The following is a 16685-nucleotide window of genomic DNA, read 5'->3' on the forward strand; positions in this document are numbered from 1 at the left end:
CATACAAAGACCTGCACAGTTTTTATCAGTTGTTGCTCATCAGTCCTCTTTAAAAAGAGCGGGAGGGTCTGAAATGTGTACAGCCATCTAGGAACTATGACCATATTGACCAGGGCAATTCGTCCCATTAGAGAAAGTGGCAGCGCCCTCCAGGCCAACAACTGTTTTTTTGTATCCCGCAAAAGCCGCTGTACATTGAGTTCATAAAGTTTGGACAAATCCATGGGGATGTGGACTCCCAGATAGGTCAACGAGATCCGCGCCCATTGTAGAGGAAAAATTCCAGGCCAGGTTGCTTGTATCTCCGGGAGCACTGGAAGTGCTGTGGATTTGTGTAGGTTTAATTGGAAGCCAGAGAGACTCCCATACTGTTCAATGATCTTTAGTAATCGTGCTAGGGTTCTGGAGGGCTCCCTCAGTACCACCAATAAGTCATCTGCGTAGGCCAGAATTTTTATTGTATGACCCACCAATGTAACCCCTTGTAGGTCCGGGGCTGTGAGGACCGTTCGTATCAGGGGCTCCAGAGACAATAGAAACAGCAGGGGAGACAGGGGGCAGCCCTGCCTGGTACCTCTGTAAATCTGAAACTCTGTCTCCCTGATACCATTCACCAATACACTCGCTCTGGGTTGACAGTATAGAGTTTCTACCGCTTGTGTAAACCACCCCCTTATACCCATCTTTTCCAATGTTTGAAACATGAAGTCCCACCCAACCCGGTCAAAGGCTTTCTCAGCATCAAGACTCAGAATCAGGGTGGGTACCTCGTTTTGTCTACTTGCTGCTATTGCCAAAAGGAGCTTTCTGACATTATGTACCGCCTGTCGGCCTCTCACGAATCCCACCTGCTCTGTACCTATCAGTGAGGGCAAGCAGTGTGCCAGCCTATCTGCCATTATTTTCGCCAATACTTTTGTGTCTACATTTAATAGCGATATCGGTCTATATGATTCCACTTTGTCTAAGGGTTTCCCTGGTTTAGGAATGAGCGTTATCAACGCCGTGTTCGCATATCGTGGGAAACTCCCTTCTTCAATGACCTCTTGGAAATATTCCAGGAGTGCTGCTAAGGCTTTACCAGGCAGGATTTTATAGTATTCCCCAGAAAAACCGTCTGGACCCGGTGCAGACCGCAATTTTAACGCTTTGACCCCCCTCTGCAGCTCGGACATTGTCAATGGCTGGTTTAAGGTTTCCAGCTGTTCCTCCGTTAATTTGGGGAGGTCTATGTGCTGCAAATAATCTCGTATTGCATGTGCATTTGGAGGTGTTTGCTTTTGATATAAAGTAGCAAAATATTCTGTAAATGTCTGTCCTATCTTTCTATTATCAGTTATGAGTTCTCCCTTATGGTTTTTTAGGGAGGTCACCGTCCGTGGGCCGCCTACAGTTTTAATTAATCGCCCCATCATTCTGCCTACTTTGTTCCCAAACCTCTCTAATTTGTATTTATAAAACAAAGAAGACTTCACCTCTTTCTCATGTAGCAGACTATTTAATGCTACCCGAGTAGCTTTTAAATTTTCCAGGGTAGCCAAAGAGGGATGATGTAAGTGTATCTTTTTAGCCCTCTGTAGCTGTCGTTCTAAGAGTAATATGCTAGCTGCTTTCCGTTTATTCTTAACGCTACAGTAAGCTATGATAGCCCCCCGCAGAACTGCCTTTGAAGCTGACCAGAACAGCTCAGGTTGGAGATCTGCATGTATGCCATTATGCTCTATGTATTGCTCCCAGCTCTTTTGTACATGCGCCCGCAGGTGCGGGTCAGTATGTAGATGAGCCGGATACCTCCATCCTGTCCCCCCCTTGAACTCTGACCTAAGCTTAAGATCTACCCATACCAGGGCGTGGTCGGATATTTCTTCGGGACCTATGGTTGCCGCCTCCACCAGGTGAAACAAGGGACGGGCCAACATGATATAATCTATCCTGGCATGAGAGCCATGTGCCCTTGACCTATGTGTATAATCGCTCTCCCCAGGATGGAGCACCCTCCACGTGTCCACTAAGTCTAACGTTTTATTAAACATTTGGAACTCTCGCGCCCTCGTCCCACGGTAGTTGGAGGCCAGGATATTAGTGCAATCTTGACGAGGGTCTATAACCGCATTAAAATCCCCTGCTACTATCAAATCTCCTCCCCCACTCTGCAAACATCTCCCGGCCAGATCTTTAAAGAATGCAGCATCAAAATTATTGGGCCCATATAATACCAGCAGCAACAGGTTCCTCCCTTCTAGCCACACTTTTAGCAAAATAAAATCCCCTCTATCCCCCCTTTCCAAGATTGTAGCTTTATAGGGGAGTCCTTTTCGAAATAGCACAGCAACTCCTCCCTTCCTACCGCGAGATGGGGCGGCAAATACTTCGCTAACCCATGATTTTTGCAGCTTTAAATGTTCTTTCTCCGTGAGGCGGGTTTCCTGCAAGCATGCCACATCAGCTTTATGTCTTTTCAATGCTGATAAGATCTTAGATCTTTTAATCGGGGAGCTTATTCCTCCTACATTCCAGGTTACAATTCTAGTGGACATGCTTACTATACTCACCATTTTTAGTGATCTTGCCCCCCAACTTTACGGTCTCTCGCTGTTCTTTAACTGTAAGATCCCCCCAGTTCCCCGACCACTCACCCCAACTGCCCAAGTTGCCTAAGTGTTCCATATTACCCCATTGATCCTTAACATACAGTAATTTTAAACTTCTGGTACTCTTTGATTTTGAACTTAAGAACATCTCAAATCCCAATCCCCCCCTTACCCCCCGCCCTTTCTTCCATCCCTCTGCCATCATCCAGGCCCAGACCTGCGCCTGGGTACGGCTAGAGTCCACCTGTGTAGCGAGGAGCCCTCCTCCCCGTATAATTTAAGTTTCATGTACTTACTGCTGCTGCTATTTATATTAGTCTCCGACTCACAGCAAGCGTTTGGGACTTTTAATCACCCTCAGAGATGTCCTTCTCCTGTAATCCAGTCTTGGCTTCTTCTGGGGTTTGGAAAGTGTGCCACTGTCCTTGTATCAGAACTTTTAGTGTAGCTGGGTATTGGAGCCTAAAGCGAATTTGTTTCTGTGCTAGCATTGAGCATATCTGATGGAATTTTTTCCGTTGCTCTTGTACGCCAAAGGAGTAGTCCTGAAACATCAAAACTGGGCGCCCCTCATGTGTTAAGTCTCCCCTCCTAATCTTAAATCCATTCAGTATTTCCATTTTAGAGCGGTAGTTGAGCACTCGCGCCACTATGACACGAGGTCTCTTTTGACTATCAGTTTTGCGTCCCACGCGGTGTGCGCGCTCAAGTACTAAAGGCCCAAGGGAGTCTGATAGGGCCAATTCTTTAGATAGCCAGTCTGTGAGCCAAGGCACTAAGTTTCTGTCCGGTATGGTTTCCGAGATGCCTACAATTCTCACATTGTTCCTCCTGGAGCGGTTTTCTAAGTCCTCCAGTTTATCGTAATGCTCCTGGAGCTGTTGTTTAATTTCGCGGATATCCACGTTATAGGCCTGTGAGTCATCTTCTAAAGCCGAAACCCGCACAGAAAGGTCCTCCGCGCGGGTCTCCAGTCCCTCCAACTTAGCGTGGAAAGTGTCTATTTTTTGTTCAACAGTGTCCCACCGAGGTTGCCAGGCCTTCGCCACCGCGGCTGTTAGTTGTTCCAGTTGCGACGTCGAAAACGCTTGTTCACATTGTTGTGGTTCGTCCGCCATTTTAGATTCGGAGGCAGGCAACTTAACCTTTTCTTTCTCTTTTTTCCCGGTCCGAAGCGCCATTCCAATCGGGGTTTTGTTCAGGTATTTGTCCATGTAGTTATGCTGTAGCCGGCGGCTATTTTATTGATGTTTTTCGAGCAGTATTTTTAAGAGTACGGGGTTGAGGCCCACGAGCTGCAGCACTGCACGTCTGCTCAGCTCATCGCATCACGTGGACTCCGCCACTGTTCTTTAATCCAAGTTCTCTCAGCAGGACATCCGGGCCACTGTCAATGTCATACCCTTCCAGATATCGGGGAGCAGCCCCCCCTCCCAAATAAATGGGAGCTATTTTAAAGTTATAGCTAGGTCACCATTCGTATCTCAGCATCATCGGTAACATCCTCAGAGTGTGGGACTCTCTTTCTTCCTGTTCCACTAACTGAGGAAGCAGGGATGCAATGTCAGAAAAGTAATACAGACCAACAAAAAGTGAACACAAGTCCAGAGTTGTTTTTTTTTTTTGTTTCATTTGTACCCTGCGCTTTCCCACTCATGGCAGGCTCAATGCGGCTTACATGGGGCAATGGAGGGTTAAGTGACTTGCCCAGAGTCACAAGGAGCTGTCTGTGCCTGAAGTGGGAATCAAACTCAGTTCCTCAGTTCCCCAGGACCAAAGTCCACCACCCTAACCACTAAGTTTGTTACTAGAAAGCGAATGCTACATACCTGTAGAAGGTATTCTCCGAGGACAGCAGGCTGATTGTTCTCACTGATGGGTGACGTCCACGGCAGCCCCTCCAATCGGAAACTTCACTAGCAAAGGCCTTTGCTAGTCCTCGCGCGCTCATGCGCGGCCGTCTTCCCACCCGAACCGGCTCGTGTTCGTCAGTCCCATAAGTAGCAAACAAAGCAAGGGAAGACACAACTCCAAAGGGGAGGCGGGCGGGTTTGTGAGAACAATCAGCCTGCTGTCCTCGGAGAATACCTTCTACAGGTATGTAGCATTCGCTTTCTCCGAGGACAAGCAGGCTGCTTGTTCTCACTGATGGGGTATCCCTAGCCCCCAGGCTCACTCAAAACAACAACCATGGTCAATTGGGCCTCGCAACGGCGAGGACATAACTGAGATTGACCTAAAAAATTTATCAACTAACTGAGAGTGCAGCCTGGAACAGAACAAACAGGGCCCTCGGGGGGTGGAGTTGGATCCTAAAGCCCAAACAGGTTCTGAAGAACTGACTGCCCGAACCGACTGTTGCGTCGGGTATCCTGCTGTAGGCAGTAATGAGATGTGAATGTGTGGACAGATGACGTCGCAGCTTTGCAAATTTCTTCAATAGAGGCTGACTTCAAGTGGGCTACCGACGCTGCCATGGCTCTAACATTATGAGCCGTGACATGACCCTCAAGAGCCAGCCCAGCCTGGGCGTAAGTGAAGGAAATGCAATCTGCTAGCCAATTGGATATGGTGCGTTTTCCCACAGCCACTCCCCTCCTGTTGGGATCAAAAGAAACAAACAATTGGGCGGACTGTCTGTTGGGCTGTGTCCGCTCCAGGTAGAAGGCCAATGCTCTCTTGCAGTCCAATGTGTGCAGCTGACGTTCAGCAGGGCAGGAATGAGGACGGGGAAAGAATGTTGGCAAGACAATTGACTGGTTCAGATGGAACTCCGACACAACCTTTGGCAAGAACTTAGGGTGAGTGCGGAGGACTACTCTGTTATGATGAAATTTGGTGTAAGGGGCTTGGGCTACCAGGGCCTGAAGCTCACTGACTCTACGAGCTGAAGTAACTGCCACCAAGAAAATGACCTTCCAGGTCAAGTACTTCAGATGGCAGGAATTCAGTGGCTCAAAAGGAGGTTTCATCAGCTGGGTGAGAACGACATTGAGATCCCATGACACTGTAGGAGGCTTGACAGGGGGCTTTGACAAAAGCAAACCTCTCATGAAGCGAACAACTAAAGGCTGTCCTGAGATCGGCTTACCTTCCACACGGTAATGGTATGCACTGATTGCACTAAGGTGAACCCTTACAGAGTTGGTCTTGAGACCAGACTCAGACAAGTGCAGAAGGTGTAGGACAAGAGTGAGGATCTAGGGCCTTGCTGTCACACCAGACGGCAAACCTCCTCCACAGAAAGAAGTAACTCCTCTTAGTGGAATCTTTCCTGGAAGCAAGCAAGATACGGGAGACACCCTCTGACAGACCCAAAGAGGCAAAGTCTACGCTCTCAACATCCAGGCCGTGAGAGCCAGGGATCGGAGGTTGGGATGCAGAAGCGCCCCTTCGTCCTGCGTGATGAGGGTCGGAAAACACTCCAATCTCCACGGTTCTTCGGAGGACAACTCCAGAAGAAGAGGGAACCAGATCTGACGCGGCCAAAAAGGAGCAATCAGAATCATGGTGCCTCGGTCTTGCTTGAGTTTCAACAAAGTCTTCCCCACCAGAGGTATGGGAGGATAAGCATACAGCAGACCCTCCCCCCAGTCCAGGAGGAAGGCATCCGATGCCAGTCTGCCGTGGGCCTGAAGCCTGGAACAGAACTGAGGGACTTTGTGGTTGGCTTGAGATGCGAAGAGATCTACCAAGGGGGTGCCCCACGCTTGGAAGATCTGGCGCACCACTCGGGAATTGAGCGACCACTCGTGAGGTTGCATAATCCTGCTCAACCTGTCGGCCAGACTGTTGTTTACGCCTGCCAGATATGTGGCTTGGAGCACCATGCCGTGACGGCGAGCCCAGAGCCACATGCTGACGGCTTCCTGACACAGGGGGCGAGATCCGGTGCCCCCCTGCTTGTTGACGTAGTACATGGCAACCTGGTTGTCTGTCTGAATTTGAATAGTTTGGTGGGACAGCCGATCTCTGAAAGCCTTCAGAGCGTTCCAGATCGCTCGTAACTCCAGAAGATTGATCTGCAGATCGCGTTCCTGGAGGGACCAGCTTCCTTGGGTGTGAAGCCCATCGACATGAGCTCCCCATCCCAGGAGAGACGCATCCGTGGTCAGCACTTTTTGTGGCTGAGGAATTTGGAAGGGATGTCCCAGAGTCAGATTGGACCAATACAGGGATTCGAGAAAACTCGTGGACAGGTGGATCACGTCTTCTAGATCCCCAGCAGCCTGAAACCACTGGGAAGCTAGGGTCCATTGAGCAGATCACATGTGAAGGCGGGCCATGGGAGTCACATGAACTGTGGAGGCCATGTGGCCTAGCAATCTCAACATCTGCCGAGCTGTGATCTGCTGGGACGCTCGCACCCGCGAGACGAGGGACAACAAGTTGTTGGCTCTCGTCTCTGGGAGATAGGCGCGAGCCGTCCGAGAATCCAGCAGAGCTCCTATGAATTCGAGTCTCTGCACTGGGAGAAGATGGGACTTTGGATAATTTATCACAAACCCCAGTAACTCCAGGAGGCGAATAGTCATCTGCATGGACTGCAGGGCTCCTGCCTCGGATGTGTTCTTCACCAGCCAATTGTCGAGATATGGGAACACGTGTACCCCCAGTCTGCGAAGTGCCGCTGCTACTACAGCCAAGCACTTCGTGAACACTCTGGGCGCAGAGGCGAGCCCAAAGGGTAGCACACAGTACTGGAAGTGACGTGTGCCCAGCTGAAATCGCAGATACTGTCTGTGAGCTGGCAGTATCGGGATGTGTATGTAGGCATCCTTCAAGTCCAGAGAGCATAGCCAATCGTTTTTCTGAATCATGGGAAGAAGGGTGCCCAGGGAAAGCATCCTGAACTTTTCTTTGACCAGATATTTGTTCAGGGCCCTTAGGTCTAGGATGGGACGCATCCCCCCTGTTTTCTTTTCCACAAGGAAGTACCTGGAATAGAATCCCAGCCCTTCTTGCCCGGATGGCACGGGCTCGACCGCATTGGCGCTGAGAAGGGCGGAGAGTTCCTCTGCAAGTACCTGCTTGTGCTGGAAGCTGTAGGATTGAGCTCCCGGTGGACAATTTGGAGGTTTTGAAGCCAAATTGAGGGTGTACCCGTGCCGGACTATTTGAAGAACCCACTGATTGGAGGTTATGAGAGGCCACCTTTGGTGAAAAGCTTTTAACCTCCCCCCGACTGGTAGGTCGCCCGGCACTGATACTTGGATGTCGGCTATGCTCTGCTGGAGCCAGTCAAAAGCTCGTCCCTTGCTTTTGCTGGGGAGCCGATGGGCCTTGCTGAGGCGCACGCTGCTGACGAGAGCGAGCGCGCTGGGGCTTAGCCTGGGCCGCAGGCTGTCGAGAAGGAGGATTGTACCTACGCTTGCCAGAAGAGTAGGGAACAGTCTTCCTTCCCCCGAAAAATCTTCTACCTGTAGAGGTAGATGCTGAAGGCTGCCGGCGGGAGAACTTGTCGAATGTGGTGTCCCGCTGGTGGAGCTGCTCTACCACCTGTTCAACTTTCTCTCCAAAAATATTATCCGCACGGCAAGGCGAGTCCGCAATCCGCTGCTGGATTCTATTCTCCAGGTCGGAGGCACGCAGCCATGAGAGTCTGCGCATCACCACACCTTGAGCAGCGGCCCTGGACGCAACATCAAAGGTGTCATACACCCCTCTGGCCAGGAATTTTCTGCACGCCTTCAGCTGCCTGACCACCTCCTGAAAAGGCTTGGCTTGCTCAGGGGGGAGCGCATCCACCAAGCCCGCCAACTGCCGCACATTGTTCCGCATGTGTATGCTCGTGTAGAGCTGGTAGGACTGAATCTTGGCCACGAGCATAGAAGAATGGTAGGCCTTCCTCCCAAAGGAGTCCAAGGTTCTAGAGTCCTTGCCCGGGGGCGCCGAAGCATGTTCTCTAGAACTCTTGGCCTTCTTTAGGGCCAAATCCACAACTCCAGAGTCATGAGGCAACTGCGTGCGCATCAGCTCTGGGTCCCCATGGATCCGGTACTGGGACTCGATCTTCTTGGGAATGTGGGGATTAGTTATAGGCTTGGTCCAGTTCGCCAGCAATGTCTTTTTTAGGACATGATGCATGGGTACTGTGGACGCTTCCTTAGGTGGAGAAGGATAGTCCAGGAGCTCAAACATTTCAGCCCTGGGCTCGTCCTCCACAACCACCGGGAAGGGGATGGCCGTAGACATCTCCCGGACAAAGGAAGCAAAAGACAGACTCTCGGGGGGAGAAAGCTGTCTCTCAGGAGAGGGAGTGGGATCGGAAGGAAGACCCTCAGACTCCTCGTCAGAGAAATATCTGGTGTCTTCTTCCTCTTCCCACGAGGCCTCACCCTCGGTGTCAGACACAAGTTCACGGACCTGTGTCTGCAACCGTGCCCGACTCGACTCTGTGGAGCCACGTCCACGATGGGGGCGTCGAGAGGTAGACTCCCTCGCCCGCGTCGGCGAAGCTCCCTACGCCGACGTAGTCGGGGAGCCTTCCTGGGAGGCGACGGCAGCCGGTACCGCACGCGGCACCGATGCTGGAGACCTCACCCCGGGCGATGGACCAGCCAGCGCCACGCTCGACGGTACCGGTGGCGCAAGCACCGCCGGTACCGGAGTAGGGCGCAACAGCTCTCCCAGAATCTCTGGGAGAAAGGCCCGGAGGCTCTCGTTCACAGCGGCTGCAGAGAAAGGCATGGAGGTCGATGCAGGCGTCGACGTCAGAACCTGTTCCGGGCGTGGAGGCTGTTCCGGGCTGTCCAGAGTGGAGCGCATCGACACCTCCTGAACAGAGGGTGAGCGGTCCTCTCGGTGCCGATGCCTGCTGGGTGCCGACTCCCTCGGCGACCCAGAGCTCTCGGTGCCGACACGGGAAGGAGACCGATGACGATGCTTCTTCGACTTCTTGGAACGAAGCATGTCACCGGAGCTTCCCGGCACCGACGAGGAGGACGTAGAATCCAGCCGTCCAGCCGTCGCTTCCTCGGGGCCGAGGCCGAAGGAGGTCGGTCTCGGGGGGGGGGCTGTACCGCAGGAGCCCTCAGGGTAGGGGGAGACCCACCCGAAGGCTCACCACCACCAGCAGGGGAATGGACAGCCCTCACCTGCACTCCAGACGAAGCACCACCATCCGACGACATCAGCAGACGAGGTCCCGGTACCACCGACGTCGACGCAGCTGTCCGATGTCTCAGCGCCGATGCAGAGGGCCGATGCCTCGATGCACTCGATGCACTGGCGGCCGAGGATGAAGGTCTGGACGCTTAAGACGTCGATGCACTCGATACCCCCGGTGCCGATGCCGACGAAGAGCCCGAGAACAAAACGTTCCACTGGGCCAATCTCGCTACCTGAGTCCGCTTTTGCAAAAGGGAACACAGACTACAGGCCTGCGGGCGGTGCCCAGCCCCCAAGCACTGAAGACACGACGCGTGACTATCAGTGAGCGAGATGACCCGGGCGCACTGGGTGCACTTCTTGAAGCCCCTGGGAGACTTCGATGTCATGGGCGGAAAAATCACGCCGGCGAGATCAAAAGTCGAAATGGCGGAAAAGGCACCACAAAAACAAGGGGAAGAAAACTTCAACCCGAGGCCTAAAAGCGGCCTACCCCGACGACGAAAGAAAACTTACCGGGGCGAAAAAGCTGGAAATATTGGGGGAAAAGAGACCGAAGAGTCCCTTTCCACACATAGAATGTTTTTTTTTTTTTTTTTAACACGAAGAGAACGCGCGAGGTCGACTTTGCGGGGCACGACACGGCGAAAACACGACCGTACCGAGCGCAGACAAAAGAAGACTGACGAACACGAGCCGGTTCAGGCGGGAAGACGGCCGCGCATGCGCGGTGCGCATGAGCGCGCCAGGACTAGCAAAGGCCTTTGCTAGTGAAGTTTCCGATTGGAGGGGCTGCCGTGGACGTCACCCATCAGTGAGAACAAGCAGCCTGCTTGTCCTCGGAGAATCTAGAATGCTTTGCAATTTATGGTATTTGAGCTCAAAAAGATTTCCCATTGCTGCTAAGCTCAGAATGAACATTTTCCTCTCAAGCCCTGATGCAAAGAATAAATATCTGAACCAAAAAAAAAAAAAATCATACGTTCTTTGAAATGTATGATTGATTCTGTTATGGGACCAATATATAATCCTTTCTTAGACTATCAAACTAGGCTTTCCTCTGAAAGGCTCACGCAGAGCAACACATTATTATTATTAGCATTTGTATAGTGCTACCAGACGCACGCAGCGCTGAACAACTGACACAGAGAGACAGTCCCTGCTCAATAGAGCTTACAATCTAAAAATACAGACAGACAAGACAATTAGGGGCGAGGGAAGTACTGGGTGAGAAGGAACAAGGGGAGGCAATTGAGTAGTGGCTAGGAGCCAAAAGCAGTGGTGAAAAGGTGGGTTTTCAGCATAGATTTGAAGACAGGTAGAGATGGAGTTAGACGTACAGGCTCAGGAAGTCTGTACAATTTCCATATTCATCCATTAAAAGGAATCCCCCTGCACAGAAGGAAGTGTTTCAGTTTTCCACAGTTTAAGTAGCATTGTCAGGTGTGTTTGTGTTTTTTTTCCACAGGCTTTTGATTAGCTCACAAAACTGGCTGCAAATCAATGGAACCTGCAAAAACTACTGTGCGTGGACTGAGGTTCAAATGAGAAATTGTCACTAACTATAAAATACAACATCCCAGATTAAGTTACTTCCAATAAGGAGAAGACTGAACAGGCAACAAATTTCATTTTGTAGACTTCTTTAACACAATTCACTTCAAGATACTAACACAAAAAGACAAAGATAGAAGCACAAGCACCTCTGTTGTGAAAAACAATACTGTAGTGTGCAGTTAGTGTCCATAAATGTCAGAGGAGGTGTAGGAATGCAAGTTTCCAAGTGCAATGACTTTGGGCTCAACCTAGAGACACTTTGTCATCTGTTCACATCACCATAAACAATCCTCAAACTCTGCAACAGCTATATATGGTGCCTGAAAATCCGTGCAGAACCCAAAGCGTACTCTATAACAACTCGCATAACTTAACTGGTTAAGTAACTAATCAGTACTGTTAATTGGATGTTAACAAGCAATTATCAGCACTAACGGGCATTGAGATTTACGCGTACAACTCGCTAAGTGTATTCTGTAACATGGTGCGCCTAAATTCTAACTCGTGTAGTTGAAAAGGGGATGTGGCCATGGACATTTCTAAAATTTATGCGCATTATTATAGAATATACATCCGATCTGCACCTAATTTATGCGTCGGGATTTACACCAAGTGAAACGTGGCCTAAATGGACATGACCAAATTTAACCGTGCGGCGAGTCGCTCAGTGTACTATATATACCACGCGGAAATTTAAGTCTATTCTATCAAATTTAGGCATACTGTAGAGAAAACGCGTAATTTTTTCTCCACGAAGATTTTTCAGGTGCCATATACAGAATCTAGCCCATTCTGTTTAACTGACCGGTTAAATAATTTGTTCATGGCTATCCATTTTCAGTGGCATTTAACCAGTTACCTTTGCCAAAAATGATCGGTTAGTGCCAAACTCAAACACAACTAGCTTATGGGCATTCCAGGGGTGGAGCTGGGTTAAGTGGCAACATTCAGCCTGTGACTGCGTAAGTAAACTGCTTAAAATCGAGCCGCATAAATAGAGATCCTATTTTAAGCAGTTTGGCTGAAAATTGACTTAGCTGCCTATGTGTTAGCTGGCTTTAAAAAAAAAAAACCAAAAGAACTGATATTCAATGCCAAAAGCCTGGACAGGGCCCAGCATTGAATATCTGGGAATAACGCTGGCGACGGGCAGCAAAATGCTCACCGCCACCAGCTGAATATCAGGGTTATTTTTTAAAAACAAGGGGCCCTTTTACTAAGCTGTGTTAGGTGCTAATATGCGCCTAATGCAGGGAAAAAAGGCCTAATGCAGGCTGCACTAAACGTTCTGTGTTAGTTTTGACATCCACATGTGATAAGTACGTGATTTTTTTTTTTTTATAGATTTTTTGGAGGGGGCGTGTCAGGAGTGGAAAATAGGCATGCTTGGACTAATCGGCTAGCATGCTGACATTACCGTCATGCTAACTAGTTAACGTGTCCATAATGCAGGAGCCCTTAGCGAGACTGACCTGAGCCATTAGGCTTCACCACGCTATGTGGCCATGGCCAGGAGAGAGGGAAGCTAGGCCAGGGACAGGAGCACCATCCAAACCACCTACTACCTGCTGAAGGTAGAGAAAAATACTGGACTGTTCCAGGGAGTACCTCTGCTTATACTGGTGATGTCACTGGCAAAATTCAGTTTTCTCTACCTCCACCTGCTGGTAGGAAGGAATAACATCCACTGGTTCAGAACAGTGAAGCTGATGCTAAGAAATTATATAGTAGCATGACCTCTAGGCACATGAGGGTTTAACGGGCCTTCCATTTTGTGATTCAGCTCTTTCTGTGATTTACAACCGCTAATCCAATTTAAAAAAAAAATCAGTTCCAGCAAATCAAAACAGAACTGAAAATGCAGATGGGAGGAATTCTATAAGCCAAGTATGCATGTAAATGTCGGTATTCAAGTCATTCATACGTGCAATGTGAAAATATATGCATGTAAATGAGCAACTTCAGGCTACTATTCTCTAAGTGCGTGCCAGTATTTGATGGCCTATACTGTGTGGGTGGGCGAAGCATGGGTGGGGCGCACATTTAGATGCACAGATTATAAAATACTGGGGACAAAAATTCACACGCGCTCTATGATTGATTAGTGCTCATGCCTAAAATAAAGCCATGTATTTAACCTGTTACACCAATATTCTAGAAGGAAAAGTAGGCAGCTACTTTTCACTACAGAATAGGATCCAAACAGGGGCATTATACCCCCGGATTCGTCACCCAAAGTTGGGCACAGATCCTAGATTGGTGCCCAAAATAATTAGTTAACGGGCTCCAATGATTTAATTATTGCAGTTAACAAGCACTTAATCTGCACTAATTAAAATCTGGGCGCCAATCTGGCTGTGTGCTATTCTGTAACAATGGGTGCCTAAACTGGATCACACGCAACTCAAAAGGAGACATGACCACGGGAGGGTCAGGAGTATTCAAAAAAGATGCACATAGAGGCATATTTTCAAAGCACTTTGGGAGGCTAAGTTCCATAGGTTTCTATGGAACTTTGGGAGGCTAAGTGCTTTGAAAATGAGCCTGATAGTGTTACAGAACAGTGGAGATCTGCACTCAGTTTGAACGCCAAGATTTACAACAGGTTTCAGCTGGCATAACTTTTTGTGCCCAAAGTTTATTGTGACATTCAGTGCTCAACGCTATTCTATAAAGAACGCTCATCCCTTTATAGAACAGCATTGAGTGCCGAATTTTATTGGCACCATTTAAAGAATTTCCCCCTTAGTGTCTAAAAATAGACGCCCCTTTATAGAATGACACTCCATGTGACGAAATTAGTATGAGTATTAACATTTTTTCCTTTCCATTACCATAATTGTATTCAGTTAAAATACTAAAATGTTAGTCCTCTAATTTAAGACTGAATGAAATGAAAGGTTTTTTTTTTTTAATTCTGGGTTTTTCTTTTTTTAAAGGAAACTGGGGTTACAAATATGTGAAATGACCATCTCATACAACTCTAAATGTTTTAAGTGTCCAAGGACACATTGGGATGAGTACCTACCTTTCCTCCCTTTCCCGTTTCTGCTTACGAGCATGACGATCCATCACACTGGTTTTAGTCCTTGTCTTCTTCCAAGAGTAGTAAAATTTCACTAGACTTGCTATTGATTTGTCAGGAAGCTATAAATAAAGGGAAAGATAGCCAACATGTGTCATCCATCTAAAAACAATTGCTATCACACATTTCTTAGAAAGAATAAAGATTAGGAGACAGTCATATTTTCAAAGTACTTAGCCTTCCAGAGTTCCATAGGTTTCTATGGAACTTTGGAAGGCTAAGTGTTTTGAAAATATGCCTCACAGTGTACACACTTTTTGTTGGTGATAGAAACATACAGTCTACAGCAGTGGCTCTTAAATCTGTCCTGAGGACCACCAGCTAGTTGAGTTTTCAGGAGATCCCTAATGAATATGCATGAGAGAGATCTGCATATAATGGAGGTAGTAGACATGCAAATCTCTCATACATATTCATTAAGAATATAGTTTATTTGGTGATTAATATACCATTTTAAGTATCCTATATAATAATTCTCACCTCCAATGTTCTAAAGTAGCTGCCTGTGTCCGTGGCACCTTCAGCATTCCTGTGCTAGGCTCCGTAGCCAGGCTGACGTCACTCACTGCAGGACACCGCGCCCGATTACAAACGTCCTGGCGATGCCTCCACCCATGCCGCTACCCTCCTCCCCTCCTCCCCTCCGAGTCTGGCCCTGCCAATCCCCCTCCGTGCACGTGGCCCCCCCCTCCCCACTCCATATTCGAAGGCTGAAACCGACGGCTGCAAGGGGAGCCAAAGGAGAACAGCAGAGAGCCTCTGCATAGATTACGACCATGCTTCTCGCTGCTGGTTCGGGCCCTGGGCTCTTCGGGAGACTGCAGGGAGAGACTTGATCTGACTGAGCCAGCAGCTGCGAAGAGGCATCCGGGAGGAGCAACCCAACGAAACAACCGGCATGTGAGGGCTTGGCCAGGGAGAGACCGACGTCGCACTACCACGCTGACTATGGAGGTCGCAGTAGGAGCAAACACGGAAAAAGCAGGAGCCCCATAGACAGGTTGTACAAGTGGCCCAGCGCTGTGGAGCACATGTCGTGCTTCCGTCCGGGCATCTAATCCCTACTCGAGCAGCACTCACACTGACGAACTCCGGACCTATTCCACTGTTGCTGCCTCCAGGTACTGACTGAGGAGTTTCTCTCTCCCACACACACACACACTTTCTCTCTCTCTCTCATACACACATATTGCTACGGTGTTTAACACACACACTCCATCTCTCACACTCCCCCCCTCCGAGTCTGGCCCCGCCAATCCTCTCCGTGCATGTCGACCCACACCCCTCCAAAATCGTCACGCCCGTCCCTACCCCTCTGTCGCACACACACACAATGTCTGTCACACACGCACACAAACTTCCTTGCGATGCCAAAACCCATGCTGCTACCCTCCTCACCCGACTGGCCCCGCCGATCCCCCTCTGTGCACGCTGCCCCCCCCTCCTCGAAAATCACCTACCCCGCACCCCACCCTCTCTCTGACTCACAGACACATTCTCTAACACACACACACACACTCTGTCGGTATCTCACACCCACAGTGAATCACTCTCTCTCTCACACAGCCTCGCTGTGTCTCTCTGTCTGTGACACACACACACAATCGACATTCTTTCTCTCTCCCACACACTAAGTCGGCCCACACACACACACTCTGTCACAGTCTATCTCTCACTCACACACACAGTCTCTCTCTCTCACACAGTCTCACACTCGCACACTGTCACACACACACTCGCACATTCACTCTCTCTCTCTCTCTCACACACAGTCACTGTCAAACACACTCTGTCAAACATACACACTCAAAGGAAAACCTTGCTAGCGCCCGTTTCATTTCTTACTGAAACGGGCCTTTTTTACTAGTTTTTTTTAATATAACGCTTAGACCTAAGTGGTATACAGTTTCATTTTACAGTACTGGGTCTGTCCCTACAAGCTCACAATCTAAGTAGTACGTTGTACTACTGTTGTACCTGGGGCAACTGAGGGTTAAGAGACTTGCCCAGGGTCACAAGGGGCTGCAGAAGGAACTGAATCTGGTTCCCCAGGTCTGCACCCCACTGCACTAATCTTTAGGCCACTCCTCCATGCCACTTTTAATACCAAGTATAATTGAGTGATGAACAAAATAAAACAATAAAAAACATAATAAAATTATGAAACTAAAAAAACAAAACCAAACCAAAAAGGAACACAAAAATTGTTAAAGACCAGGAAAGTATCCAAACTGAGAAAGAAAAATACCATAATTTACTCTAATATCTATGTCTACTGCAGGCAGATCCCCGAGTCTAATCCATAGGAAGATGACTTATATAAACAGATAAGACGACTTGTG

At 49.0% G+C, this 16685-nt stretch overlaps 1 protein-coding gene across 2 annotated transcripts in view; it reads right to left on the reverse strand.

The window, feature by feature from the left end:
- The window catches only part of RCOR1 (REST corepressor 1), a 253493-nt gene that overhangs the window by 57291 nt on the left and 179517 nt on the right, over positions 1–16685 (reverse strand). For both annotated transcript variants that reach the window (XM_030214774.1, XM_030214773.1), the window contains exon 6: positions 14287–14405. In XM_030214774.1, coding sequence (XP_030070634.1) covers positions 14287–14405 — 119 coding nt within the window. The remainder of the gene's footprint in view (positions 1–14286; positions 14406–16685) is intronic.

This window comes from Microcaecilia unicolor, chromosome 9, assembly GCF_901765095.1.
Source record: "Microcaecilia unicolor chromosome 9, aMicUni1.1, whole genome shotgun sequence".
Lineage (NCBI taxonomy): Eukaryota > Metazoa > Chordata > Amphibia > Gymnophiona > Siphonopidae > Microcaecilia > Microcaecilia unicolor.